At 48.4% G+C, this 27,702-nt stretch overlaps 1 protein-coding gene across 1 annotated transcript in view; it reads left to right on the top strand.

Annotated features, from left to right (window-relative positions):
• PLXNA4 (plexin A4) overlaps window positions 1-27,702 on the top strand; it is a 392,054-nt gene that overhangs the window by 275,806 nt on the left and 88,546 nt on the right. The window contains exons 5-8 of the mRNA XM_062492432.1: window positions 11,694-11,817; window positions 14,949-15,102; window positions 17,580-17,679; window positions 20,362-20,476. Coding sequence (XP_062348416.1) covers window positions 11,694-11,817; window positions 14,949-15,102; window positions 17,580-17,679; window positions 20,362-20,476 — 493 coding nt within the window. The remainder of the gene's footprint in view (window positions 1-11,693; window positions 11,818-14,948; window positions 15,103-17,579; window positions 17,680-20,361; window positions 20,477-27,702) is intronic.

Genomic DNA, 27,702 nt, shown 5'->3' on the forward strand with positions numbered 1-27,702 from the left:
AGCTACCAGCTAAAAGTGGGCAAAATGGAGGCTTGAACTTAGTTACAAGATCTTTTAAAGTTGAATAGTTTAATAGAGAGTTAACACTTATATTTTTTATACTTTTGACCCAATAACCAAACTCCTGTGACCCTCAGTGCAGCACTGACTGTACAACCAGAAACTACTACCTGAAATCATGAAGAAGAAGGAGGAAGAAGACAGAAAAAAGACAACACCCAAAACCCTCCATCTTGTCCCATACCTGTTACTATATTCTAAAACCCTCAAATTCCAAACCCTTCACCATGTGAGATCACACACATCTATTTAACTACACCCCTGTGATTTTAACTCCATCACCCAAACATGGAAGCCTTCTCCAAGGCCTCAGGTCCAAAGCAGTGTTCTCCAGGGGGTCAGTGCCAGAAAGCACAGAAAGCTCAAAAATCCCAGGTTTCTGGGATGCAACATAATGGATGGTTCCATTGCTGTGCATCCTACAGCCCAGCCTGCTGAGGTCACCCACAGCACCACGGCGATTTCTCAGTGCTTAACCTGCCCCTTCCAGCCATGCACATGGGGGGAAATCCATCCATCACCTGCTGACAGCGTTTTCCTTGCAGCTGGAGCGTGAGCTGGGGTTCCTGGTGTAGCCTCGGGTTAAGGAGTGCTTCCCAGAGCCTCACAGTGCCAGCTGGGGTGTGCCAGACCTTACTGGCTTAGAATTACTTCTAAAATAATAATTATTTAAAAAAATAATAACAATAATAATTCCTTTCAGATATATGTTTAAACTACCACAGGGATGAAACCAAGATTTTTTTTTTAAGGTATTTTGGGTCCCTGGTTCTTCTGTTTCTTATGACTTGGCTCTGGATGGATCCTCCCTCCACTCCAAACCTCTCTGCAGAATCAGCTCGAGAGGAGGCTTGGGAAGAGAGAAACTCATCTTGTTCTCTGACTTTTTGGCTGGAATAGGCTTGGGCAGAGAAAGGCAGTGAGACTAAAATTAAAATCCTTCTCTCTATTTTTCCTCTTGTTATTCTGTCCCCCAGATTCCCTTTCCTAGAAGGAGCTGAGCTGTGAAAGGCAGAATTTTTTGTTGTTTTTGGAGTTGGGGTGAAATGCTGATTTCAGTAGCAGGGAAGCTCCAGCTCTGATCCAAAGGCTGTGCATTGGTCATGTAAGGATCTGAAAACTGCCTTGGAAACACAGCTTCTCCTTTATTTCTGATCTCTGTTCACCTGTTGAAGGCTGTGCATCCAGCTCAGGCTTTTTCCCTGTTCCAAGGAATTAAATAGCTTAGGGATGGATCCAGAGCTTCAGGCATGGTCCGAGTGGGGTTGGTGGAGATGCATGGGTGCCTTTGTCAGACAGCAAATCCCATCCTACTGATTTCACACCCCACAGGGAAAACCAAGCCTGGGCTGAGAGGTTCCTTGGATTATTTTTCCCAATTTCCTGCAGTCTCCTCTCCTACCAGAGCCATGGAGCTGCTGGAGATGCCCATGCCAGGTCTGTGTGGTAATGGCCATCTGATGCAACTCCCTCTGTGTTACTCTGTGTTTTTTCTGCCTGCTAATTGCAGAAATGTTGCATTTCCTGCAGAAAAGTTTGGGCCCAGAGGGAGGAATTGTCTCTGCCACGACCAAATACTGGAGTTGTAGCACCCATTGCTGTAGGCTCTGCTGCTGGGGGACATGGGCAGAGGGATGGAGGGAGGGAGGGATAGATGGATGGATGGATGGATGGATGGATGGATGGATGGATGGATGGATGGATGGATGGATGGATGGATGGATGAGGAAGAGGACAGGAGCTTATTGGCAGTGTGAAAATAGAGATACTGATGAAGATCAAAAGGAGCAGTGGGTTGGGAGAACTGGTTTGAGAAACTCTGTGGGATCCCCTCTGCCTTGAACCCTTCTGGATAAAACTGCTCAAGGGGTTTCCAGGGGTGAGGGACTTGGATGAAAAGTGTTCAGGCCGTTCTATCAGTCTATCCTATGTGAATATTTTCTCTCTTCTTGTTGTGCTCCCCCAAGGCAGGAGAACAGATGCTGACAGCAAAAGAGCAATTAAATGAGGTGCTGGCTGAGCCTGGCAGGGATTCAGTGTCTGTAAGAGGGGACTCCTTACAGTGCACTTCCCATGGCTCCCTGACCTTCTGGAAAACCTCCTTGAACACACATCCTCATTTACCTTTTAAGAGACAAAGCTAAAGTAGCACCAGGCCCTCCCACCTGGAGGACTTCCAGGTCTCACTGCAGTCCTGAGGAAGCCTCAGCACCACTGATCAGCCCCAATCTTTGAGCAGCACACTCCAAATTTCTGAAGGCAAGGGCACCTCCCATCATCTTCACCAACAAATATTTGGCATTTGGACCACAGTGACAGGGAAAACACCAAATTAATTTCCTTGGAGTTACTCAAGAGAAGTTCCCACGAAGAATTTGGGGATGCTGTTCTGAATCAGGACAGGAACAAAGAACTTCAGCCCCTTTGAACAGATTATTTGCATCAGCCCTTGCAGAGAGGAGCATGTAGGAGCACGGGAGAGTGTAGGTGTTATCTACCCAGGTTCTGGGGAAGACACTCACAAATATTATTAGCATGAATAGGAAGCACCATGATAGGATGCTCTCTGGGAAAAGTAATTTTGTTCATTAATTACTTGCCTTATCTAGCAACCTCGTTCCCTTTCTCTGGCTTTCTTCTTCTTCTTTTAAGTTTCTTTAAAACGACTCTAAAATGAATTCAGTGTGGGGAAGGTTACTTTACTGCCTCCTCAGAGACAGGAGCTTGTATTACCCAGGTAGACTTCAGCTGAAGCTGAGCCTTCAAGGGTTTTTCCATCTTCATTTGAAGCTCAGCCTTTCACAGGCAGATGGCAAAAGGCAGATTTCAGGCAGATTCCTGCAATTCCTTTCTTGTGGATGACCTCAGTGCTGCGGACTGACTGCAGTTCCCATGTCTTTGGCTTGAGTTCTGTCTCCTGCTTGTGATTTTGTGCTCTAAGATTCTCCTTCTGCTTTAAGCTACCAGGCTCATGCTGGTAAATTGTTGGTAAAATGTGCCTGGTAAATTCAGCAGCAAAAGGAGACCAGGAGGGCTGTGATTGAAGGGGCTGTAAAGCAGAGACCCTGCAGCTTCAGAGATGTCCAATCCTTGTGTCTTTGACCCTCGCAGGAGGTTGGAAAGAGTCAGATGATGGAGGCAGGAGATCCCCATTCTCCCAGATCTCACACACAGTGCTGGCTGTTTTCAGACTGCTTCTATGCAGGAAGTGATTTAGGAATGGATTTTAGGAATGGCTGTAAGGATGGTGAGACCCTGGCACAGAGTGCCCAGAGAAGCTACGGCTGCCCCTGGATCCCTGGGAGTGTCTGAGCCTGGGTGAGGTTTGGAGCAACCTGGTATGGTGGAAGGGTTCCTGCCCATGGCAGGGGGTTGGACTGGATGATCTTTAATGTCCCTTCCAACCCTTTCCACAAGTCCATGATCCTGTGATTCACAGAGGACCTCCACTTATCCATAAATTCACAGAGGAACTCCACTTACCCATAACAACCAGCTGAGGAGTGGATTTCAACACCACTTTCCACAGACCCCCTCCATTTCCCATACCTCCCCTCCCCTTGCCAGCAAACGATTGCCTATCCTTGATGGGACAAAGGGCCCAAATTTTCAGAGGTGTGCATGTGGAATGCTCCCGTTCATCTCAGGCTGGATGGCTCTTGAGGCCACCTCTGAACCTTTGTGCAGCCCTGGGGCTCGGCAGCGAGCTGCATTCGATGCTCCAAACCCACCTCCCCCAGGCAAGACTAGCAGGGCCAAAACAATCCGCAAGATCTGGAAATTTGGGGGGGGGGGGGGGTTGGGCTCGGGGGAAAGGAGAAGAGGCGTGAAATCCCTCAGAGCAGGGGGGAGGGATGCTGTTTGTGGAGCTCTTGGCTTTGTAGGACGGGAGATGCGGGAGTAAATCCCTTGCACCCACGCCCCGTGGGGCTCCGGGGGTGGGCTCGCACAATTGCGGGGATGGAGGGAGGAACCCACCTGGGGACAGAGATAAGGGCTGGGCGGGGGGACTGCGGTTCTGCAGCGTAATCCGGCCGAGTTATCAGGGCAGAAACTCGGCTTCTATTACCATGCATTAGAATAGATTAGCAGGCAGAGCAATTAGCAGCCTCGCTCCGTTTGGCGCAGTTACAGGGGCGATGGTGCCCTGGCAGGAGAAGTGTGGGGAGAGGCAGCTTTGGCAGGGCAGTTTCCCTCCCCGAACTGCAGCCCGAGGACAAGGATGAAGCTCAACCCCGCTGGGACTTGGAGAAGAGCAGCAGGATGAGCTTTGGATAGTGGTCTGAAAGTTTTCATGGCTTGTGGTTCTTTAAAAAATGCCCTGGGGAGATGCAAAGTTCCAAAGAGTGAATTCCAGCTTTTCTGAGTTTCTTACTCCAGGTCACTTTGGAAAAATCCACAGACCTCTTGATGCCCAAATAGCAGCCTCTGAAGACCCTACAGCTTTTACTTCCTCCCTTTTGTCCAGTTCATCTTTGATGCCCAGACAGCAGCTTTTGGGGAGTTGAGCCTGTTTGTGTTTAGAGCCAAAGATGAAAGGATTCAACTCTTTCCTCAGATACACTTGCTGAGAAAACTCTTCACCACCATGACAGGTTCCCCAGCAATAACCCTGTGCATTATCCCAGCTCAAATTTGTCACTTTTCTTGGAGTATTTCCTGCCTTTCTGTCCAGAACAGCATATCCTGAGGAGTTGGTCAAATTTAACTTCTTGGTGCCAGGGAGAGCTAAATTTCAGCCATGCCTTGGGCAGCCTGGAGGCCAAAAGGAGAGAGCAGGGATGGAGTGGGGTAGTCACCACATGGCCATGTAAAGTTTAAGGTCAGCTGTGTCTGTGTCTCGACATTTATGGCATTCGTGTTCTCAGGACCCCAAGGGAGCCTGGAAATGTCAAAACATTGCTAAAACTGACCTTAAACTTTACATGCAAGTGGGACTGAATCTTCTCCTTTTTCCTGGCTCCAGCCAGAAAATTGCTTTGGCTCCAGCAGAGGGAAAGGCAAATTTCAGCTGCTCCCTCCTTCCCCAGCCTTGCTCTCCCCTGGTCATAAAGCCACCTCAGGAGACCCAAAGCTGGCTCTGCACATTGGTCAGACTTGGGCTAAAACAAACGTCTTAATCCATCCCCAGCTTCCTTTAACTGCTCTGTTCTCGCCTCACCCTTCTTTCCGACTGGGAAATCAACACATTTTTCCCTGGTAAGGAACGAGGCTGACACATTGCATGGCAACCTGAAAGAGGGACCAGGCTGATGAGACTGAGCCGGAAAACTCGGACCTCCAGAGCCTCCCGAAGCCAAGCATCTCTGTCCTGCGGTCCCTTTTGCAGATTCCTGTCCCCAGTCCAGGCTGAAAATGCCATTCCGAGGGTTTGCACTTGGCTTCCGCCGAGCTCCCCCTGCTGATCGCCTTCCAAAGGCATCTCGGAGCTGCCTGCTCCTCCGGGGAGCGCATCCTCTCCCGGGCGGGACAGGGACAGGGCTCCTGGTGATGCTGGGAGGGTGGTCTGGGGATCCTGGGGGATATCAGCCCCTGCCTGTTTGGGGAACGTGACCCTCTGCCAGAAGCTGGGGCTTTGTGGAGACACAGGGAAACCCAAGGGTTGCAGCCGTGCTAGAAAACCCTCTGTCACCTCCTAGGTTCTGTGTTGCTCCAGCTTTGCCTAGGACAAAAATTCTGGTGTGTTGCAAGACCAAAGATTTGACAAAAAGCCGCTGTTTCTGTTATTTCATTTTGTAGGAATCAGGGAATCACAGGAGGGTTTAGGTTGGTTTAAAGCCCATCCAGTGCCACTCCCTGCCATGGGCAGAGACACCTTCCATTGTCCCGGCTGCTCCAAGCCCTGTCCAGCCTGGCCTTGGGCACTGCCAGGGGTGGGACATCCCCAAATCACCCTTCCCCACAGGAGAGCTGCTACCAGGTCATGCCTGCACCCCCTCTTAGATTTCAGATTCCCAATTTGTTGGTCTGCTCCATTTTTTTCAGTTTGACTCTTGCCTGCAGGTACAGCCTGGCTTGCCATTGGCTTTGGCTGGGCTGGGAATGCTCAGATTTTCCATGGGAGATGATGAGATGTGAGAAATAGAAAATCATTTTCTCTTACCCTGTCTTGATCCAGGACAGGGGGACTACTACTTCCAACTGAGACCTATATCAGATTTCCCTGAAAGTTTCCTTACATCTTCTGTAGCCTCCTCTTTAATTTTTTTCTTGGATGACGCTATCCAACAAACCTAGAAAGGAGACCATTGGAGGTGGTGAAGTGAGTGCAGGAGGCATATGGATAATCTGAGGGAAAAAAGGAGGGAACAGGTTGAATTTTAAGGGGAAAGACTAAAGATGAGTGAAAAAAAGAATGGGAACGTTACCTAGGCTGAAAACAGACCATTGGGACGAAGTGAGGATTGGGATGGGGCAACATCTCCATTTTGAACAAGTGGAGGACCCCAGTGTGAGGGACCACAAAAAGCTTAGGAATCAACAGTTTGGGGAAGAAAATGTGAATTCCAACATGAAACTTGTATCCTACCAAAAATATCCCACCCCTCCTCAGTGGTGTGTCTGGGGTCTCCCTGGTTCCCACCCCCAGCAATGGAGGGATGGTGTGAGGAAAGGCGGGGTGAGATGATTCCATCAGAGGGTGAGAGAATTTATCCCCTAAGGGAAATGTCACTGTTTAGAACCAGAAAGGAAAGCTGAAATGTCAAAACCTTTTGCAAAAGACCGATTCCAGCAAATTACCTGTTTGGAGGTGGTGGAAAGGTGTCATTTGGGGCTGCTGGGATGACCCAATCCATTGAGCTGTCTCTGAGCTTTGCCATCAAACACAGATTTTTCACATCCCTCTCCTTCCCTGAGAACCCACCTGAATACCCACAGTCAAAAGAAAACTGTTGTGCATTTTTGATGGTATTTAATTTCCCCCTGGAATAATAAAAAAAAATCATTTGTATGCTAATTTCCACTTGTAAAAAGCCCCCAAATACTCTGTTCTGAGTAGCAATTTCTGATCAGATCCAATCACCACTCTTTTGTCTTGAAATTTGTTATTAGTTAACAGAATTGCAGATAAGACCTTTTCCGTTGCCAGAAAACTGACTTTTTTGGGTCTCACATTCAAAAAGTTGGATATTTTAGTCTGCTTCTTGGGGAATTATGGAGGGAAAAATAAAACAGAATCCAAATCCTCTCCTTTTCAACAGTTGTGGTTATGAGCAAACAAGGGTCAGTCAGGTGAAAAATAAAGGTCATTTTGTTGGTGGGGGGAGAGGCTAGAAGGGTTTATGTGTTTAGGGTGGTGGTTTGGTGATTTTTGTCTACAACAGGATGGTGGAGATATGTCTTTACTGAGAGCCTGGGTTTGGTTTGACCAAGCCCCAGCAAGGCAGAAGAGCCCTTCCCATCCCTCCAGAGGTGAAATGGGCTGGCCTCTGCAGCCTGGGTTAGCAGGGTGTGGCCTCAGATTTTGGTCCTTGATTTAGGGATTTAATGATGATTTCTTGTGTCCCAAACTAGGACCTCCACCTTGCCCTCCTCTCAGTCTGTGCCTCACTTTCCTGTCTCTGCCTGCTAATTCCAACCTCATGGTTGAAGTTTAATTAGCTGCAGGCAAAGCCCTCTGAGATTCTTGGAGAAGTGGAAAGTATTAATTTAACATTATTAAAGTAATTGGTTGGTGGCTGGCAAGGCAGAGGGTGAGCACCAGTGGTACTTATTCTTAATGGGAGATGAGGAGGAAATACCATTCCTCATGGTTCAGTGGTAGGAGCAACTCCTCAGTGTTTGTGCTAATGGCTTTGGACAAAGCAGGACACTTGGAATTGTTAAAGACACAGCTGATAATGGAAGAGCAGCTGTTGGTGAGACATCCAGAGAAGTGTTGTGTCTGCACCACAATCAAAACAAGCTCAAGGGTGGGAGATGTCCTTTTAGGGGCCTGAAGTGGACTGTGGTGCCACTGGGTGGGAGCTACACATTGCCCAGTTGTGGAGTGATTAGCAGAGAATAAGGGAATGCGGCAGTGAAAGTGATCTCTGTGTAAGGACACCCTGGGGATGTTGGGGGTACAGATATTTTATTAAAGTAAATTTGGCAGTAAAAAGGGGTTTCTGCTGTATAAACAATAATAAACTCACCAGGTGAGAGTCGCAGGAACTCCCAGGGCCCAAGGTAGACAATGACTGCCACCAGAGACATCAGAAATTATGAGTTGAAGTCAGGATATTTCATTATCCCTTGCTCAGCCCAGCTGCTGAGTGCAGGCTGTCTGTTTTATGCCTTCCAGGTGACCACTTTTACAGGCAGGGTCTTGTGTGTGGAAGTACTAATTTATTGAAAGTCCCATTTGCCTTTATTTACAGTTTGCTGAACTTCTGGGGATGCCATGTCCCCTCTGGGCAGATGCCTTCTGTGATCCTCTGTCACTTTTGTTTCTTCTTCTCAGCCTTCACCACCCAGGGATTTGACACTGGTGCTGGAGGGAAAGACTTTCCTCTGCACATGTTGGAACAATTTTCTCTGCTGTTTCTTGTTCTCTTAGGGGAGGGCAGAACATTTTTTGCAGTGCAGAGGGAGGCTGGAGGGAGAAGGTTTCTTTATACAAGGTATCTTTTTCTGCTCACCTGAATTGTAGGACCACAGAAGGATTTGGGTTGGAAGGGACATTAAAGATCATCAGTTTCACGCCCTGCCATGGATAGGGACTATCCCAGATTGCTCAGAGCCTCATGCAACCCTGGACACTTCAAGGGATAGGGCAGCCACAGCTTTTCTGAGCAACCCGTGCCAGGGCCTCACTATCCTCTGAGGAAAGATTTGTTTCATAATATCCAGCCTAAATCTCCCTTCTTTCAGGGTTATCCATCACAGGAAAACTCACCACGTTTTGCCTCTGGAAAACCTCAGCTGCAGGTGCCAGCTGGGCAGACACCTTGGGTTATGTGTGAACCCACAGGATGCTCCAGCTTAGGGTAGATAATGTGGTCATGGCAGAGGAGATGGGGGAAACTACAGACAAAATACTCTGGAGAAATGCCACCATCACTCCTTTCTGCATGCAGAAACCTGCCAAACCCACTGGCAGGTGGATCCATCCCTTTAGATTTGATTTCTGATGCAGATGTGGTCACTCACCTGGGGCATTGGCCCCAGAGCCCAGCTCAGCAGAACTCCCCCAACATCAGGCTGAAATGCCAGGCACAGGTATTTAGGGCTTTTCCAACTGAGAAATTGCATTGAAAAAGTCAAACAGTGAAAGTTAGCAAGTGGCAGAATTGAGGTCACCATGAAAAAAAAAGGAATAATAACCTGTGATCCTGTAATTAAAGCCTGGCTATCAGTGTGTGAGTGCAGGGAGCAGATTTGGAAGTACAGAAGCTGCTTTCAGTCTGGCAGTCCCTAATTCTTGAGACCCTGACACAGCAGCCTTAACATTATATTTAACCCAGGCTTAGTTTGGTTTGGTTTTTCATAAATTCATTACTTGGGTGACACTATTTTCACCCTATGGCAGATATCAAGGCTGCAAGGCACACCAGTCTAATATGGAGTGAGAGTTAGGTCTGAAAAGTTACATGTTTTAAATGTGTGTGACCTGTAAACAGCAAGGTAAAATGTGGATTATTATATTCCTGTTTAGTGGTGGGATTGGGAATACAAACCACCTTCCTGGATGCTTAATCCATATCCATAGATTTGAACTCAGCCTGGATATCTGCCTATTCAATTTTAGAAAATGCAGATATTTCTGTTGTGCTGCAGCTGAAGGAAGTAAATGGGAGATAATAGAACATCTTGAAGAATTTGGGCACTTGTGTTTTCATTTTGAGTCCAAAAAGTTTCCCTTCCAAGCTATTCCCAGGAGAGGAGATCCCACACCCTGTAGACCTTGAATGGGATTGCTGTGGCTGTTTGTGTTATGGAAATGCTTGGAAAAATCTCAGGCCAGCATTTTACCTTTTGGCTTTTGTTCCACCATGGGGAACTTACAGTTTTGGGGGATATTTGATGGGCTATTGGTCCAACCCTCTGGAGAATGCCCATTTAAAGTTCCTGATCCAACATGTGGCAGTGACAGAGGAGATTAAATGGGATGAGGGTTCCTGGGGAGCAGAGAGCAGGAGCTGCAGTGCTGCTTTTGCTCTCTCAAACCTGCAAAGTGTGTTGAGAATGGCCAAAATATCCCTTTATGGATCCTGCCTCTGGAAATACAAAACTTTCCTCTGCCAGAAAGGTAGAGAAATTGGAGTTTGGAGTTGGGGTGTTCACCTAGAGTCAGTCACTAGAGAGAAGCCAGGCCCTGAAGTTTTAGGCTGGCCCAAGCTTTGTAACATTTGGATTAACCACATATTGAGTTTTTGGAATGTGTTTCCATGGATCCTCATGTGCAAATCCCCATGCACAAGGGTGCAGTCTCTGCTCCAAGGAATAGGGATGCTGAGGGTGATCTTGGAGCTTCAGCAGCCCCTAGGTTCTCTCAAAAGTGAGACTCTGAGGTCTGGAAGTTGGTGAATAATTTAACACCCACACTTAAGTCTTTATAGCTGGTTTTAATGGGGGGTAATAGCACTGCTAATAACAAAATCCATTGAAGACACCCTGTGCAAGTCCATAACATTAACTTAATGGCAGAAGGTAATTGGCATGCAGCTGGAGCTGTCCTTTTGGATTAACCCTGTAGATTTCCAGACAGACACCTTCCTTGAAACAATGGCCTTGGCAGAGTGTGTGGAGTGAAATACAGATGTGGTTTATGTTAAACAAGCACAAACTTGGGAGGGAACGGGGCAAACAGCCACCAATCCACTTTTCTGGGTTGTGTTTGCACCACACAGGTGAGATGAGGTGCAGTGACAGCACTGAAAATATCAACAATTACTGGGTGAACTTCATGCATTTGTGCAGCCCAGGTGTGTGCGCCCACAAATTTCACTGAACTGTCACTTATTTGGAACGCCTGAATTTTTAATATTCAACTCTCGGCACTTCTAGCCAGCCATTTCCAAGCCAGATGCAAAAAAAACTCCTTAGTCTGCAGAGACAACTGCCTGGGGGGGGTGGCCCCATCCCAGAGATGAGGTACCCAGAGCAGCCCAGAGGCAACATGAGTGTGCAGCTTTCTCAGGAGGGACAAAAAACACAGGCTGTGCACGGCTTCTCTACAAGGAAAACCCTGCCTGGGGTGTCCCACGGCCCTTGGACAGGAGGGTTTGAGGGGCTGGGGGTTTGGCCCAGGGAAGGTTGTTCTGGACCTGCTATGTGGGTGGAGAGAGAATTTCTGCAGAGGGGATGGGACTTTCACATATCATCCTCTCTCTTCTTACAGATTGCTGCCTGCTTGAGCAGTCCCACTGCTGCCAGCGGCAGAGTTAACACTCTTAGACATGTGGTGGGGCTCTTGGGAATGTCCTGTGCAGGGCCAGGAGCTGGACACAATGTTCCTTTGCAGCTAAGGATACCCTCTGTAATTCCATGCGCTGGAGCGTGCTAAGGGCACACGTGTGATTTTCTGTCCCGAAGAGCACCGAGCTGACTTTCTATCCATCCTGACTGCTGCTCCTACACCCCAGAGCTGTCCCCACCCTGGCAGCCTGGCTCTGTGCTCACTCTGTGCCTGTCTGCTCCTGTTTCCCCAGGTGCACGAGGAAGGAGCGGTGCGAGCGCTCCAGCGAGCCGCGCAGATTCGCCTCGGAGATGAAGCAGTGTGTGCGCCTCACCGTGCACCCCAACAACATCTCTGTCTCCCAGTACAACGTTCTGGTGAGGAATGACAACCCCTGACCCTCTCCTTGGGTTTAACCTGCCCGTGAAGCATGGCAGAGCCAGGGATTCAGTGGGAAGGACTGGCAGCAAGAGGTTCTCTAGACACCCTTAACTTACCCAGCAACTCTTCTAGCACAGGGGAAGATTCGCCAAAGGAGGACATTTTGGCATTGGTTGCTCTCTGTTTAGAAGTCTAGAAATGGACTAGGAAGAGTCTTTCTTGTTTGTGAGGGCAGGTCTGAAGGGACTCTGTGTCCTGCAAGCATTGTGTGCTGCCCTGGGAGAGGAATTCATTAATAACTTTAGGCATTTTCATGGTCAGAAATTGCATTCTAGAAGAAAGCCAAGTGAAGGATGGTAAGAAGTATTTCAGTGAGCTCCAAGTTCCCATCATTTTGGATGGAAATACCTCCTTCTAAGCCCTCAGGGTCTCCATCCTGCTCCAGCACCAACTATGCAGAGCAGAGAGGCAGGATGCTGTGCAGAGGAGCCCAAGGCTTCCAGGGTTCCTGCTGTTTCCTGTGCCCTTCCACAGCACAAGGTTTAACCTTTCTGGCCTCGAGCTACTCAGTCAGCAGCCAAGGAAACCACACAGTGAATGCTGGCAGAGCAGCAGATGATCCTGATCATCCCTGGGCCCTAAGAAGGAGACAAAACCCCATTTCTCTCAGACTACCAGACCATGGTCTTTTTGACCATGCTAATCTGGGCTGCAATTAAGTTGGTAACCCAGGCCCTGAAAGCTCCATCTCTAGATAAGTTGACCATTAGCCCCACACTCTGAAAGGTCTAAATGACCTCAAAGGTCTAAATGCTCAGGGTTCGGCTGCCAGATGACAGGTATGGATTTCTCCAGGGATAATGAAATCAGCTTTTCAAATCCTACATGTCCAATCATTGCTGCTTTGTTTCAGCCTCTTAACTTTGCTGTGACTTTACTTTCCCCAGGCTTCAAACAAAACTGATCTGAGACATCTTAAGTTCTTTGTTCTTCTGGGACTTCAAGGTTTCTTTTCCGTATTCTCTCAGTAGCTGTTGAGTTCTTTCATGTTGGAATAAATCCTGGGGGACTGACTGGCTCGGGGCAACTGAAAATGATAACAGAATAAGAGACCTTTACCTCTGGGTTACTCCCAGGGTGAGTCAGCCCAGAGCTGCTGGGATCAAAAGTTGCCATCATCTGTTACCCAACAATCTGCATGGGCATTTTGATGGAAGTCTCAGCCCAGCCCCAGCTAAACTGGTCACCCAGCTCATCCTGTCACCAGAGGCAAACCAGGAGGGGAACGAACAGAAGGGTTGATGGTGTCCTTAGCAAATCTTTAGAATGCTAGAATCTTGAGTTCTAGCAAAATGTCAGTGACAGTGAATTGTTACCCATGGAGGCAGAGCAGGTGTTTGTGTGGTTAGCCACACTTCTGAATTTTGGGCAATAACAGGGTCTTGGAAAATCTTACCTGAGTCTGTTTTAGCCCAGGGCTCCTGCTCTGGGCTGTCTGAGAAGAGCTGCTTGCTGGGGGAAGTCTCCATGCTTTCCATGCTCTCCCAGGAGTGTAGGGTGTAAGACTTCTTGTCTGCTTGGGGGGTGCACTGGCTCATGGGGTTTGTGGCCAAATACTGGTCTGCCCACCAATGTCATCTTCTGCATGGCGCAGCTTCCCCATGCATCATCCATGCCCAGAGGGAGATTTGTTAAAGAGGACAGATTCCCTTTCTCTATTGCTAGCAGGGAGAATGGATTCAGTCTCCATGCTGAATCCATTCAAATAACCAAAGCTTCTCCTGGTTCCCTATCTGAAACAAACAAACAAACAAACAAAATTTAAAAATATATATTAAAAAAATCACCTTTCCCGTTGCAATTCCCATGGCCCAGAAATGATCCTACTCTCACAAAGACTTAGTGGCATCCAGGGATAAGGCCTGTCTGCTCAGCCTCTCTCCCTGATGATCCTCAGTGTGGAGAAACATCTCTAGCCTTTTCCTAAGGGAGCACAGTGTATGGGAGCACTGAGCGCTATGTCACATTCTCATCCTTCCCTGCTTTATCACCTGGACTGACCCCTGCTCTTTATGCTGATAGAAACAACACCTCAGCATGCACCTGTGTCTTCTTTCAGTGGCTGTCACCTCACAGGGGGCCTCAGCCAGTTTGGGGAGGAGGCCAGTGTGGAGAGCATCTGCATTTGAGCCTGTGTGACTGGTTGGCTCCAGTGTTCGGTCACAAAACCACTAAATTTACACAAATCACCAGGTTCTGGGTGTCCCCTGGGTGCCCCTGTGTGTTCAGGCATGACCTGGTGAGTTGAGCAGGACCATCAGTGATGGAGAGCCGTGGGCAGGATCTGTGTTTGGGAAGCTGGCAGCAATGACTGTACTCCTCCAAAGCATAGACATGGTGGAAACCAGCCCTGAGATTCCTTTCCCCATGACCATGAGCAATTCCAGAGGATGCTGTGAACTGTAAAAACACTGGAAAATCCTCCTTCATGGCTTTTTTTTTTCCATATGGAAGCCCAGAATAGCATGAGGAGCCAACTAGTTCTTCGGTGGGATGGGCACGTTTCTGTGCCAGTAGAGGCAGGGCTGTTTTTGTGGTGGACAAAAAGCTGTAACTAGACTCTCCTCACACAGGAACTTGGGGACAGAGTGCTCCCCCCTGCTGGTGCTGGCAGAGCAGGCCGTAGAGAGTTAGACTGGAGCGCTCCAGTTTCTCTGGAGTCTGCAGAGTGCCTCTTGTGAGTAGCAGTCACCTTCCTCAGAAACCCTGGGGGCCAGCACAGCCCTGGAACCCATGGCTGGCTCCAAAGACTCCCTAACCTGACACCTGCATGACAGACAGCGAGCACTCCCTGCCCTGCACTGACCCAGCCAGCACTGGGACACAGTGCAGGTGTCCCTGCACAGCCACCACCACCTGTGTCAGCACCAGCATCTCGTGCCCTCCCCTCCTCACTCGTCCCTCTCCCGAGTCGCTGCTTTCTGCTGAAGGAGGATGCTCTCTCTAGCAAGAGGCTCTTTGTCCGACCTCTCCAGTGTAATTCTCTCCTGCTGGCCCAGCTCTGTCCTTTGGCTGAGTGTTCTCTCTTTTTCTCCCCCTCCTTCTCTCCCTCCGTCTTTGCCTGCAGCTGGTCTTGGAGACCTACAATGTCCCCGAGCTGTCAGCAGGAGTCAACTGCACCTTCGAGGACCTCTCGGAGATGGATGGCTTAGTGGTGGGCAGCCAGATCCAGTGCATCTCTCCAGCTGCCAAGGAGGTGCCACAGATCATCACAGAGAATGGTGAGTATCCCACAGCTCCTCCCTCTGCACCTCTCCCTCCCACCTTCACCCCACACCCTGCATCTCTCCTGTGTCCTCACAAAGCAGGATTTGGCTCCTGAGAGTCTGAGGAGAGGGCATGGAAAGCCTTGGGAGCAGGAGGGATGCTGGAGCAGCACAGCAGCACATCATGGCACGAGTTGTGTGCATGTGAGAGTGTTTCAGGAGTGCAAACCTTGAGCTGCAAGCCCAGCACCTGCAGTGAGGTGCTCATCTGTGTGACACGAGGTGTTTGCAGGCTGCCACCGAGTGGCAGTTGCACGTATCCAGCAAAGACAAGGCATGGATATGGGATATTCCCTCTCCTTTTGGCCAGGCTGCTGTTACAAACCAAGGGTACAGGCTCTCAACATATCCCATCCCATGTAACAGACAGAAACTCCTGCAGAGCTGGACAATCCTGTCTGTAATTTCATCCCGCTCCTCCCAGATTGAAGCCTGTGTCTTAATTCCTGTCTCAGTTCCTGGCCTTTACTGCATTCAGCTGTTCCATGTTTGCTTCTGGCTCCTTCTCCCAAAGTGGTCCAGCACAGAAAAGTATCTTGTCTCCAAGAGTGCTTCCCCTATCCATAACATCCTGCACTTTCTTCTGTCCCTTTTCTAACAAACTTTCTGAACAATTTCAAGAACTCTTTACAGGGACTTTTTATAAAAACCTTGACCCTGCTATCACCCCCATGAGACACAGAGAGGATGCTGCCAATTTTTGTCCTTGGCTGGCTATGAAAATTTGCTGTAAAATTTGCCTCTGGGGATCCTCAGGCCACAGAAAATGAGGTGTCACCATCATCTGTGCTCCCCCTGAGCTACACACAGCTGCTGTGTTCTCCACTGCAGTCCCAAAACAAGCTCCCAGGAGATTGTCACCACTTTCAACTCCCACTGAGTTATCAGTCATGTTTGATTGCCAAGACAGGTACCAGAAATTCTTTCCTTGGTATGGACATCTATCCCAGGCCATGCTGCCATCAACCAGCAAGGAAAAATAGCAGTGAAAGGGGGAGACAGGACAAGGGGGAGAGATTTATCTGCTTTCAGGGCACCTGCAACTCAGTTTCAGAGCTGCTGCTCTGCACCTCTGCAGAGACCAAGCCCCCCCACAAGTGCCAGAAGCTGGATTTGAACCAAAGGATGTGTGACTATCACACCTGGGGCTATCCAGTCCTCATATTCTGGTTTAAAATACATTCCAGACTCTGCCAGAGATGTTGAATATGGCAGAGCAGATGGTCAGCAGAGCTGAGCACGGGCAGGGAGATGTGTTCAGCGAGGTGTGTGGGGTGTGTGTGCCCCCAAGGTGGGTGAGTGAGCACAAGGTGCTGGTTGTGACCCATTGTCAAGTTTGCTTTGGCCTCATTAATAAATGAACCTTTCAGGTGAGGAGGGAAATAATAGAATTATAGGATGGTTTTGTTTGGAAGGGCCTGAAAGCTCATCTCATTCCAACTCCCATCCATGGGCAGGGACACCTTCCACTATCCCAGGGTGCTCCAAGCCCCATCCAACCTCGCCTTGGACACTTCCAGGGATCCAGGGGCATCCACAGCTTCTCTGGGCACCCTGTGCCAGGGCCTCAGAACCCTCACAGGAAACAATTTCCTCCTAATGTCCCATCTAAATCTTCCCTCTTTCAGTTTAAGGCCATTCCCCCTTGTCAGTTCACTCTGTGCCCTTTTATAAATAGCAGGGAAAGGGCCACCCAGGTAAATCTTGAATTAAACCTAGGTCACTCCCCACCACATTACTGCAATTGCTGCACCCACTGGTTGCCCTGTCTGAATTGTAAGAAGAAGCAGCAGCTGACTGCCTAGCTTGGGAGCAGTGGGAAAGGGGGTGAGGAAATGGTGTGGAGGAGCTGAGGTGAAAAGGGGACTGCTGCAGAAATGGGTGGATCCCACTGGAAGTGCAATGGATTTCACGTCTCACACTGAGATGGGCTCTCTGCAGCCACAGGCGTGGGGAATGGAGCTTGGGGTGAGTGCTGTGAGTGAGCACAGAAGGAATGTCCACATGCCCTTTTTTTCTGGGAACGTTGAGTGAATCAGCAGCATGGAACAACTTTAAGGAAAACATTGTACTTTAATGGCCTCCAAATTCTAGATGTCTGCACTCTTTCTTTGAGCTAAGCATCCTACTTGATGAATTAAGTCACCACATTTTTTAAATCAGACCTGTTGTCATCCTCCAGTCCAGACTCTGCTCCCAGGCACAATAATTTCCAGTGGTAAAGACATGCTCCATCACCCATAAGAGCTGGAGCTGAACCTGTGGAAGAACTAGGCTCTAGAAGAACTTTCTAACACTTTTTACACCTCCTGAGGACAGCCCAGCCAAAGGGCTGTGGGACAGCTCCAGGTTCAGGCTGGTGGCCTGGCCAGCAGGGCTTAACTGGGCTAACAAAGCAGTCACACCCCAATGTGCCTATTTTTCCCCCACAGGTGACCATCACATTGTCCAGCTTCAGCTCAAGTCCAAGGAAACAGGGATGACCTTTGCCAGCACCAGCTTCGTCTTCTACAACTGCAGCGTCCACAACTCGTATGTTCATTTCCTTTGGTACCAGTTTCTCGTGGCCCTCAGGAAGATGTCAAAGTGTGGAGGTGACCAGGGGCTGGGGTCACTTATGTGGTGCCCAGAATGGTGGCCTGAGATGACCCAGAGTGTGGGAAACACTTTTTTCCTTGCAGGCAGAATTATCAAATTAGGAGCAACTTGTCACATAATTGAGTCAAAATGGAATTGTGCTCTCAGCACATCTTCCCTTATCTTCCTATTACTCATTCTTTTGTGGATTTTTGGCTCCTTACATGCACCTCCAACCCTCATCCATGCTGCCAGTCCCACCAGCAGCCTGCTCCAGATTGTTAACATAGACTTGAACCCTCCAATATGGAAAAAGAAAGCTTATGGTTCCTGCAGGATATGCACTGAATGCAGCTGAGTCCCTCAAGACCCTGTTACCCATGATGTGAGCGCCTTCTCTGCCTCACACCCCATTTCCCTGGGGTTTAGCTGCCACCCAGGGCTGCTTAGGAGCTGCCTCAGTGGAAAAGACCCACAAATCCCTGCAGAAAGATGCCCTTGCAGCAGGTTCATCCACCCCTGAGCAAGGCTGAGCAGCTCTGTCCCCACCACTGAGCCATCAGAGCTGCCAAAAGCAGATAATTACTGCAGCTCAGCAACTCACAAGGAAAGGCAAATCCTATTTCCATGTTCCTGCTGCTTTGATAAACAATGTCAGAAAGCAAAAGTTTTTGGGGGAGAGCAGGAGAGATGACGCTGTTAAATATTTATGGCATGTTTTGGTTTCTTACTTGACAAACTATAATACGCTATCCATTTTTAATTCGATGTATCAGAGCAAGCACTTGTTACCAATATGAAGAATAAGTTGCTGTACCAGAGCTGAGAGTGGATTGGGGTTGAACAAGATTTCACAGAGATAGGAGAGAGGAGGTTTGTCTGCCTGTTGGGCTCACACGGGAGCTCTGGAGTTTTTCTGCCCAATAAAAAACCCAGTGGCGTATAAGGACCAGAAAATTCACTTCCCTGAAGTCTCCTCCAGGTACTGCAGCTGCATAGAATCATAAAATTGTTAAGGTTGGAGAAGCCCTCTAAGATCACCAAGGCCAAGTCAACCAGCACCACCACCATGGTCACCATTAAACCTTGTCCCCAAGTGCTTTTAACACTTCCAGTGAAGGTGACTCCACCACTGCCCTGGGCAGCCTGTTTCAGTGCTTTACAACCCTTTTCATGAAAAAAAATTCCAGTATCCAACCTAAATCTCTCCTGGCCCAGCCTGAGTCCGTTCCCTCTGCTCCTGTCCCTGTTCCCCAGGAGCAGATCCCAAATCCTTCCCGGCTGTCCCCTCCTGTCAGGGAGTTGTGCAGAGCCATGAGGTCCCCCCTGAGCCTCCTTTTCTCCAGGCTGAGCCCCTTTCCCAACTCCCTGAGCCACTCCTGGTTCTCCAGACCCTTCCCAGCTCCATTCCCTTCCCTGGACATGCTCCAGCCCCTCCAGGTCTTTGTCATGAAGGTCTCCAGAGTGTGAATGACCAGGATTGTGCAGAGAGCTGGGTTTGGTTGCTGCTGAACAGACATCACATTAAATTTGAAGGGAAGTGTGATGTAGGTCCAAGTGAGTGCTGTGACACAGCCAGGGGAGGTGTTTGCAGCTCTGACTCTGTGCAGCCCCTGGGGCACAGGAGAGCAGAACTTTATAAGATGAAGAGAGTGGCTCTTTCCCGCACCCCGAGTAGGTGATGCCCTAAATATGCCCTCTGCTTCCCAAGTACCTGCTCCAGTAGTCTTCACTTCTCTTTTGAGATGAAGAATATGAGTGAATATATTTGCAGGGACCTCATCACCCTGATCAGAACTCACACCAATAAACCTGTGGGACACAGGGGGAGAAAATTCCCTGCTTCATCTTTGGTTTTCTAGCTTTGGTACATCCCAGTTTGTCTCTGGCCTCTGTGTCATGTGTGGGAGAATTAACCACATGGAATTGTTGGTGCCCAGGGCAGCCAAAATACAATAAATATTTATTATTCCTCTTTGTTGCAATGATATGAATACAATCTAAAGTATTTCATCATATGAGATATTTGAGCTGCAAATGACCACCAGCTCAGTCCAGAGCAAATCCAGCACCATGCTGCTGGTGTTGGGTCAGTGCAAAGCCTGTGTCCTCCTGCAAAAGCAATGTTTTCCAGGCTGTGCTTCCCTCTGGGAAAGTCTGTCAGTGATGCCTTGGACCAGCTACCTAAAACAGAGGCTGGACAGAGTCAGAGAATAAAGTAATTATTTATTAAAGGTTTCAATAAATACACCCTGGGCAGTGCAAGAGCCTGGTAGAGGCTACACCCAGGACAGACAATGGTCACGAGTTTTTTTGGGCAGGTATAAGTTTGGTCTGTTTGCATATCAGGGGTTAATTGTCCAGTTACAGCTTCAGGTAATGAAGTCACCATCCCCCAGCTTGTTTCTCCCAGTTCACTTTTGTTTATACTTTTGGGGCCTGAGGCTGTGAGGTGTCCTTGGCTCTCAGGGCTGGAAGGATTGTTTTGTGTGACCAAACTGTGAGGAGAGCTCACTAACACTCTATAGGGACTTCAGAGTTACACACTAATACAGGACCTGAAAAACACAAACCCCAAAACTTAAGGTTCCATGAGGACCCATCTGGCCGAGTGACTGCTGTCTGTCTCTGTTCCAGGTGCCTGTCCTGCGTGGAGAGCCCTTACCGCTGTCACTGGTGCAAGTACCGCCATGTCTGCACCCATGACCCCAGCTCCTGCTCCTTCCAGGAGGGACGAGTCAAGATGCCTGAGGTAGGCAGAGCCCACAGGGGATGTCCCACACATCTAGGATGCTCAGGGCTGACGTCACCTTGTCAGTCCAGAAAGCCTTCTCCACCTCCAGTCCCACCCTTTCCCCCCTCTGCTCGCCCTCCTCTCTCCCTTTGCAGGGATCTCCTCTCCCCTCTCCTCTGCCAGACCCCCAGGGCCATGCTGCTTCCCTCCTGCACACCACAGGCACTGTGTGATCTTGGAAACTCATCACAAATTCCTGGCACCAAAGGTCTGGGAGGGATGGTAAATACTGGTCATGCATCTCCTCCAGGAGAGAAGGAGGTTACCTACCCCAGGCTGCTGAGACCTGGGGAGGATTTAGGGCTTTGGCCATGGGGCCAGTAGATTCCAGCCGTGTTTGGAACTCCTTTGGGGCTTTGTGGGTTTGGTGCCTAATGGCAAATGCATCCAACTGCCCCCAGATTGCCACTGACTGAAGTGAACTGGAGCTTGGGTCTTAACACAGAGCTGCAAATGCTGCCTGGCTGGTATACCCAAGGAGCTCTTGCAGGCAAGTGGAGCTCAGGAGAATACAAATAGGAGGCTACTTAATTCATTCCAGGTCCCACAAAGGTGTCTTTATAATCCTGTGACATTGCCATTCCCTCCCACCTCTTCTGTAAATGCTGGTTGAGCTGTCACATTTGTGCTGGTTGAGATGTCCTGCATCAGATGTCCTGAGCTGCTCTGGCACTGGGAAAAGCCATAAATACTCATGAGTTCTCCATCTACCAGGATTCAGAATTTTCTGTACTACTACTGGAAAATGTGCTGAGTAGCTGGAGGGTTTGACACCCTGAGCTTGCTGGTGACGGGGTGAGGAAAGGCAGTCCAACCAGAAAAGTTCTACTCCCTCTCCTGGAGCCTTGTCACACTTTGGCCAGCCCTGCTGGCTGCAGGTTACTGTCCCATCCACTCCAGGCAGTGTGAGAGCCTCATTTTCTGGCTGAGTGGGGTTTTATGGGACACTGTCTCAGTTTTCCAGTGTGCAATGTCACTACCACCACCCCTGCTCTCCTCTGGTGTGCCTCTTGTACCAAGGACACACCTTCCCAGCTCCCACCTCTCCTCCAGTTCCCTGCTCAAACAAACCTCAGTGGATCTCCTCATCCATCAGAAGGGAGATGACGAGAATTGTCCCAGTTTCTTAGGGAGGGACAGGGGATGGCAGAGTCACTTCTATTTATCCTATCCATGGTGTTCCTCTGCAGAACTGGGGGTGGAAGCAGGAATTCGTCGAATTCTGCCTGTTTTTAGCTTTATCACCTCTCTTCTAGTTCTGTTTCTGAAAGATGTCTTCAGGAAACAGCTCCATTCTGGGGGGATTTGTTTGTCAGTAGATTTTGCTTCTCATCTCTTCTACCCCGTTTAACAGAGAATTCATGCTAAGCTTTGTGTACTCCCTTTCTGATCTCATAAAAGTGAGATTTTCATGGCAGCAGGAAGAGGCACAAACCTGACCTTGGAAAACCACAGTTGATCTACAAGGCAATGAAAGCATTGTGAAATACATGGATATTACGCTGGTCATTGCTAATGGGGGCTGCAGCATTTTTTGCCTTCTCTGGGCACAAATGGAATCCCATTCCCCTGGGATACAACATTTGGAATCATCTGCTAAGATCAGGAGCTGGTTTTGCTGTCTGCTCCACAGAGGAAGGATTGGAATGACAAAATCTGCAAGGATAAAGGCCTTGCAACCCCTGAAACTTTCAGAGCTTGCTTTGTGCCTGGCAGTATGAGAAATGCTCTGCAGGGTCCTTCTCATTCCCTGTGTGTGTTTGTGGCTCTCAAGGGCTGGGGAAGAATGGCATCACAAGTGCACTCTGACAAACAGATTTACAACCACTCTGTGGCCAGAAAGGTTGGGTTTTTTGGTTTTGTTTTGTTTTTTTTTTGTCCTTTTCCTGTCAAATGGCACTCTGAATGAATGTCTATCTCCCATGCTTCTCTTGAAAAGCCATCTTCTCACCGACTCACTGTTCTCACCAAAACTTTCACTGCCTATTTTTACTGTTACCTGTAATTCGACAATTTTCTGTCCTGTGCTCTTGCCTATCTGTTGAGTGGGTTCTCTGAGCAATAGAAACCATGCAGTACTTTGAAGAAGCTGAGCCTTGCCCCTCATTGTCAGCCCAGACCTTCACCTGGCTCCTGGTGATGCAATGTGACTCACATGGTTGATCAGACCTGGGTCTGTTCTCACCTTCAGCAGAACTCAAAGTGCACCCTCACCTTGAGTGGCTCTATTTTCACTGGCCTCTCATATCCATTCTCCTTTCAATCCTTTCCTCTGCCAGCATTTGGAGCCCTGGAGGATGAGGAGAGGGAAGGCTTGGCCACCACCCAGGTTGGTTGCTTGGTAAATCTTGAGGAGATGCTGATGGGAAGCATAGGGTGGTTGGACCATCCCACCTGATGTTTCTCCATGAGTTTGCTGAGCAGTTTAACTCATCTTCTCAAAACAAATTTTGGTGCTATTCTGTCATGTGGACCTGTGCCAGAAACTCCTTTCCTCTAGAGTCATCAGTGCTGGCATGCCAAGCCTTCACCCTCTCCTTCACTGTGGCCTTCACCTTCTCTTGTTATGGCCACCCTCAGGTGATTTTTTTCTCTGTTTTCCTGTACAGCTTATTACCATCCTGTGGTAAGATACTTTCCACTCTCCAGATGGCCTAGGCTGCAAATGGGCTCATTTGGGCTGGCACCCCTCCCCAGGGCCAGCCAGGAGTGCTCTGAAGGGAGGCTTGTGCCCTTGTGTCCTCCTGACTCCAGCATTTCCTTGGGATGCCTCACAAGATTTTTCATTTAGGCCTTATTCATTTTCTCTGAGAGGATATTGTTTTTGTGTGTGGTTTTTTGGGGTTTTTTTTGTTTTGTTTTGTTTTGTTTTGTTTGTTTGTTTGTTTGTTTTTCCTTGTGTTTCCTTGTAATATGAGTTGCTGATTATTGCAGGATGATGAATAGATGTGAGACTGATCCAGAGGAACAGCAGAAAGGCTTTGGCTGTGCCCCACATTGTCCAGAAAATGCTGTTACCTGCCATCCAAGGGCAACCTTTAAACTGGATATCATCATGCCTAGCTGGGAATTCTTGGGTGGTATTTGCCATTCCCAGCCAGCCCCAGGCTTGGAATGGCAAAACAAGCAGAGATGGAGAAAGGACAGAAAATGCCCATTCCCTCACCATCAGCTCTGAGATATGACTTTCTTACCTGCCACTTGCCAAGTAAATCAGTTCTGTCTGTAACAGATCTGGATCAGCCACTCTGGGACCCTTGGGAAAACCCATGTTTGCTCCAGGGAAGAGCTCCAGCTTAGTCATAAAGCAAGAGTATTTATTATTATGGCACCAATCTTAATCACAGAGGGCTCATGATGTCCCTGGATGATTTGTAGAAGAAATACTTCACCTTGGCGTGTAATTTCGCTCTACAGCAGGTTTTTGAAAGCCAGGCCCACTCACTTGAAATATACTGAGTGACTTCTTGGTTTAGAAAGGGCAGATGATATTGTTACTGAGGCAAGAAGAGAAAGCATGAAGGAAAAAAGGACATTTTAATAGTGGAGTGGATTGTTGTTGCTGCTGGTTTTGTTTTTCCCAAAGAGCTGATGGCAAAAGTAGAGAGAATTAGTCTCAGAGATAGAAGAGACTGGACTTCTTGGGGTTTTAGTTTGTCATCTTCTCTCTGCTTTTGACATCTGCTGCTGACTAGAGTTACAGTTAGGGTGCAGGATCAGAATCTGAGCACAAACCATTGCGCTGCAGATTCCCACTCTGAAATCAACCCTTACCTGACACAATCCCCAAGCAAGAGAGCACAGCCACTTCCTTCTGTAAATAGGCAAGAGAGTCAACAAGAACTGGGGGGAAACTGAGGCAGGAGGTGTAAAATAATGGATCCGAGGGTCTGCAGTGTGACAGGGGCTGTAGAAACAACAACTGTCTCCTGATCTCAATTACCCAATGCTGATTGCCTCATCTGTCTTGTCTCCATTCAGATCCAGGGAGTAGTTTTCATGTCAATGTTTCTGTACAAGGGTGGGATGCTGGGATAGCCTGCTTGAGTTGATGGGATAAAGGAATAAATCTTTTATTTCTGCCTTTTTCTCTAAGATGAATATTATCTTGTTCCAGGCCTTGCAAGGATTTTAGCTTTGTGTAGGGGAAAAAGAAGGTTAAAAATGGCACAAGCCAAAAGCAAGCCTAGATAACAAATCTGTTATTCACCAGGTTTAACAGATACATAATCATTTAATTGCCTTGAAGGAGGTTTTCATCTTTCCCTGCTCAGGCAACATGTGCATGTGTTTTTCTTCCTCCCCCAAACAAGCCTTTCATTAAAAGGATTTTCATCTGCTGCCTAAAAAGGGAAGAGAAGAAAAGATCTCAAACCGAGGTGTTTTATGTCGAGTTGTACGTGCTAATGACAACAAAGCCCACATAAAAGGAACAACTGCTTCAAATATTCATTTGTCAGGAGTGATGGGGAGCCCTGTGAGCTGTTTGCTGGTGAGCAGCTGCTGAGGAGCAGAGCACAGCTTTGCTCCTGCCTTGTGCCTAACCAAGAGGTGTCCTGGTGGCCTCCATCACCAGTGCACTGATTTAGCTCTGCCTGCCTGCTGGTCCTTCTTGGGAAGGTGTTTGTTGGGAAATGGGGTGGAAGGAAGGGGGGAAAAAAGAACGTGGAGGGTGACAATGCCTGAACTGACAAGCATCTAAGAAGCATTTGGATAATGTCCTTAATACCAGGCTTTACATTTTTGTTAGTCCTGAAGTGATCAGGAAGTTGGGCAGGATGGTAGCTGTAGGTCCCTTTGAACTGAAAATACAATATTTTATTCTATGCTACTCTATTAGGCCTGTTTGTACTGGAAACTATTCTATTCTATTCTATTCTATTCTATTCTATTCTATTCTATTCTATTCTATTCTATTCCATTCCATTCCATTCCCTCCCAACCCATCCCAATTTCTTTGTTTCATGTCCATGTCTCCTCATCATGGACTTTGTACTAAACTCAGCACTGCCTTCCCCATCCTGCTGCTCCCTCTCAGACTCGGAGAGGATTTTGCCCCAAGGTCTCCAAAACACAGACAGGTTTCCAGGCCCTCCAAATGTGCTGTTTTGTCCTCTTTTCAAGGTGCAGAAGGAAGTCACAGCACCCATCTGCTCCCGAAATGCACCCCAGTGAGCTGGGTGGCTGCACTGGGGAGGGGACAGAGGACCTGCTGGGCCAAGGGCCAGCTCCTCACTCCCTTGCATGAAAAACTCTTGTGCTGATGCATCTTCAGCTGTTGCTGTGGCAACTGCTCTGTTTTCATCCCTCTCCTCTTTCCAGCTTCACTTAACTCATCTAGAGAGGTGACTGCTGGAAGCCTCAGCGCGGGGAGAGGAGAAAACCCATCCCTGCTCCAATGAATGCACCTCTTCTTTCTCAGGGGCTGCAATGACAACTCCAGCAAGGCCAATCCCAGAGCTCCAAAGCCTTTCCTGGCTTGTCAATTATCCCTTCATTTATCCTGGCACCTGTCTATCATTAAGGGGAGGGTGTGAGGTGGAGTTTCTATGGCAACTGCAGGCAGCATACTGGGGAAGGCAGGGGTAGAGGCAGCCATCCTATGAAGGTAGGATCTGCACACATTTTGTGGCACCTGCAGCACAGGGGATTGGTGTTTGGCATCTGTTTCACTCTTAGAAGGGTTTCCAAGCATGTGTGATGGAGTTTAGTCTGCTCTGCATCATGTCCAGGGAAGGCTAGGGTAACCCAGGAGGAGGCTATAGCTGATGGTTTGGATCCAGCTGTGCCCTGGGACTCCTGGTGGCTTGGCATTTCAGGCTGTGGCATTCCAAACCCCATCCATCATTACAGAACTTTCCCAGAAAAGGAGATGTGTCCTGTAGTGGGTACATCCTCTTCAGAGGGGGTGCTTCAGATAATGATGAGAGGAAATTAAACACAGAAATCAGAGGCTGGACAAAAAGCTACCCCTTGTTCAGGCAGTCTTATTAGAGCATGAAAATGCTGCTCAAAGCCACTGTCAGAGCCACAGGTTTGATTTCACCAGATGAGAGTTATATTTCTGACTCTGAGTTGCCTTGGACATGTTCACCTTTCCTTGTCCCTGATTCCCTCACACCTTCTGATTTGGGTAAGCACTTCCAGTTAATAGGTGCTTGTACCATCCTTAGTTCCTGGAGCTGTGATCTCACAGTGAGGGCTGCTCATGAGAAGCCTTTGAGCATGTACAAACAAATTAGATAATTTGCTGTTGTTTGCCAGTCACGGTGACTTGCACTGAGGTGAAGAAGAAAAGTGTGAAGTGCCTTCTGTTATTTTTGGGTATCTTTTGCCATCTCTGAGCCTTTCTGCCTTGCAGTTATCCAGCTGGCAAGGGAAAAGGCTGGTAACTTGTTCCATTTCTGCAGTAACTTTCAGCAGGGTTTCAGAGATTTATTAATTCATAGAATCATAGACTGGTTTGGGTTGGAGAGAACCTTAATCTTGTTACAACCCCATCCCATGGGCAGGGACACCTCCCACTATCCCAAGTTGCTCCAAGCCCTGTCCAGCCTGGCCTTGGACACTTCCAGGGATGTGGAAGCCACAGCTTCTCTGGACAACCTGTGCCATGGCCTCACCACCCCCAGAATAAATAATTTCTTCTTAATATAGAATTTTTCTACCTAATATCAAATCTATTTTTGATAATTACTGTGGTGGATCTTCAGAATCTGGTCCTGGTGCACAACAGCTCCATCCTTTCTCCCCTCGCCGAGATCTACAACCAAACCACCACAGGAACTGAGAAATTATGGAAAAAGGCTTTTGTGAGAGCAGTGCATCCTACCTTAATGCACATCTTGTTTGCTTAGAGCTCAGCCTCACCTTGTGAGTGACTAATCAAGGACCTGTTCATGTGATTTCAAGGAGCAACTCAGGAAGCTTGGTTGGAAGAGAGATACAAGAAATATCTGACACTCAGTACTGTGTCCCTGCTGTTTTTCATAACAGTTGGGCTGCTCATCTTTGTCATGCAGGATTATCTATCCCACAGGACAGAGTGATCTCAGAATACAGCAGGGTAATGTTCATCTGTCCCCGCCAACACAGCAACCTTGAAAAAAATCCAGGAAGAGCTTATGTTGTTTTGAAAGCCTCGCTCAGTGCAGTGCTACTGTAATGCCTCAAGTGGATACAGG

Source organism: Cinclus cinclus, chromosome 4 (assembly GCF_963662255.1).
Source record: "Cinclus cinclus chromosome 4, bCinCin1.1, whole genome shotgun sequence".
NCBI lineage: Eukaryota > Metazoa > Chordata > Aves > Passeriformes > Cinclidae > Cinclus > Cinclus cinclus.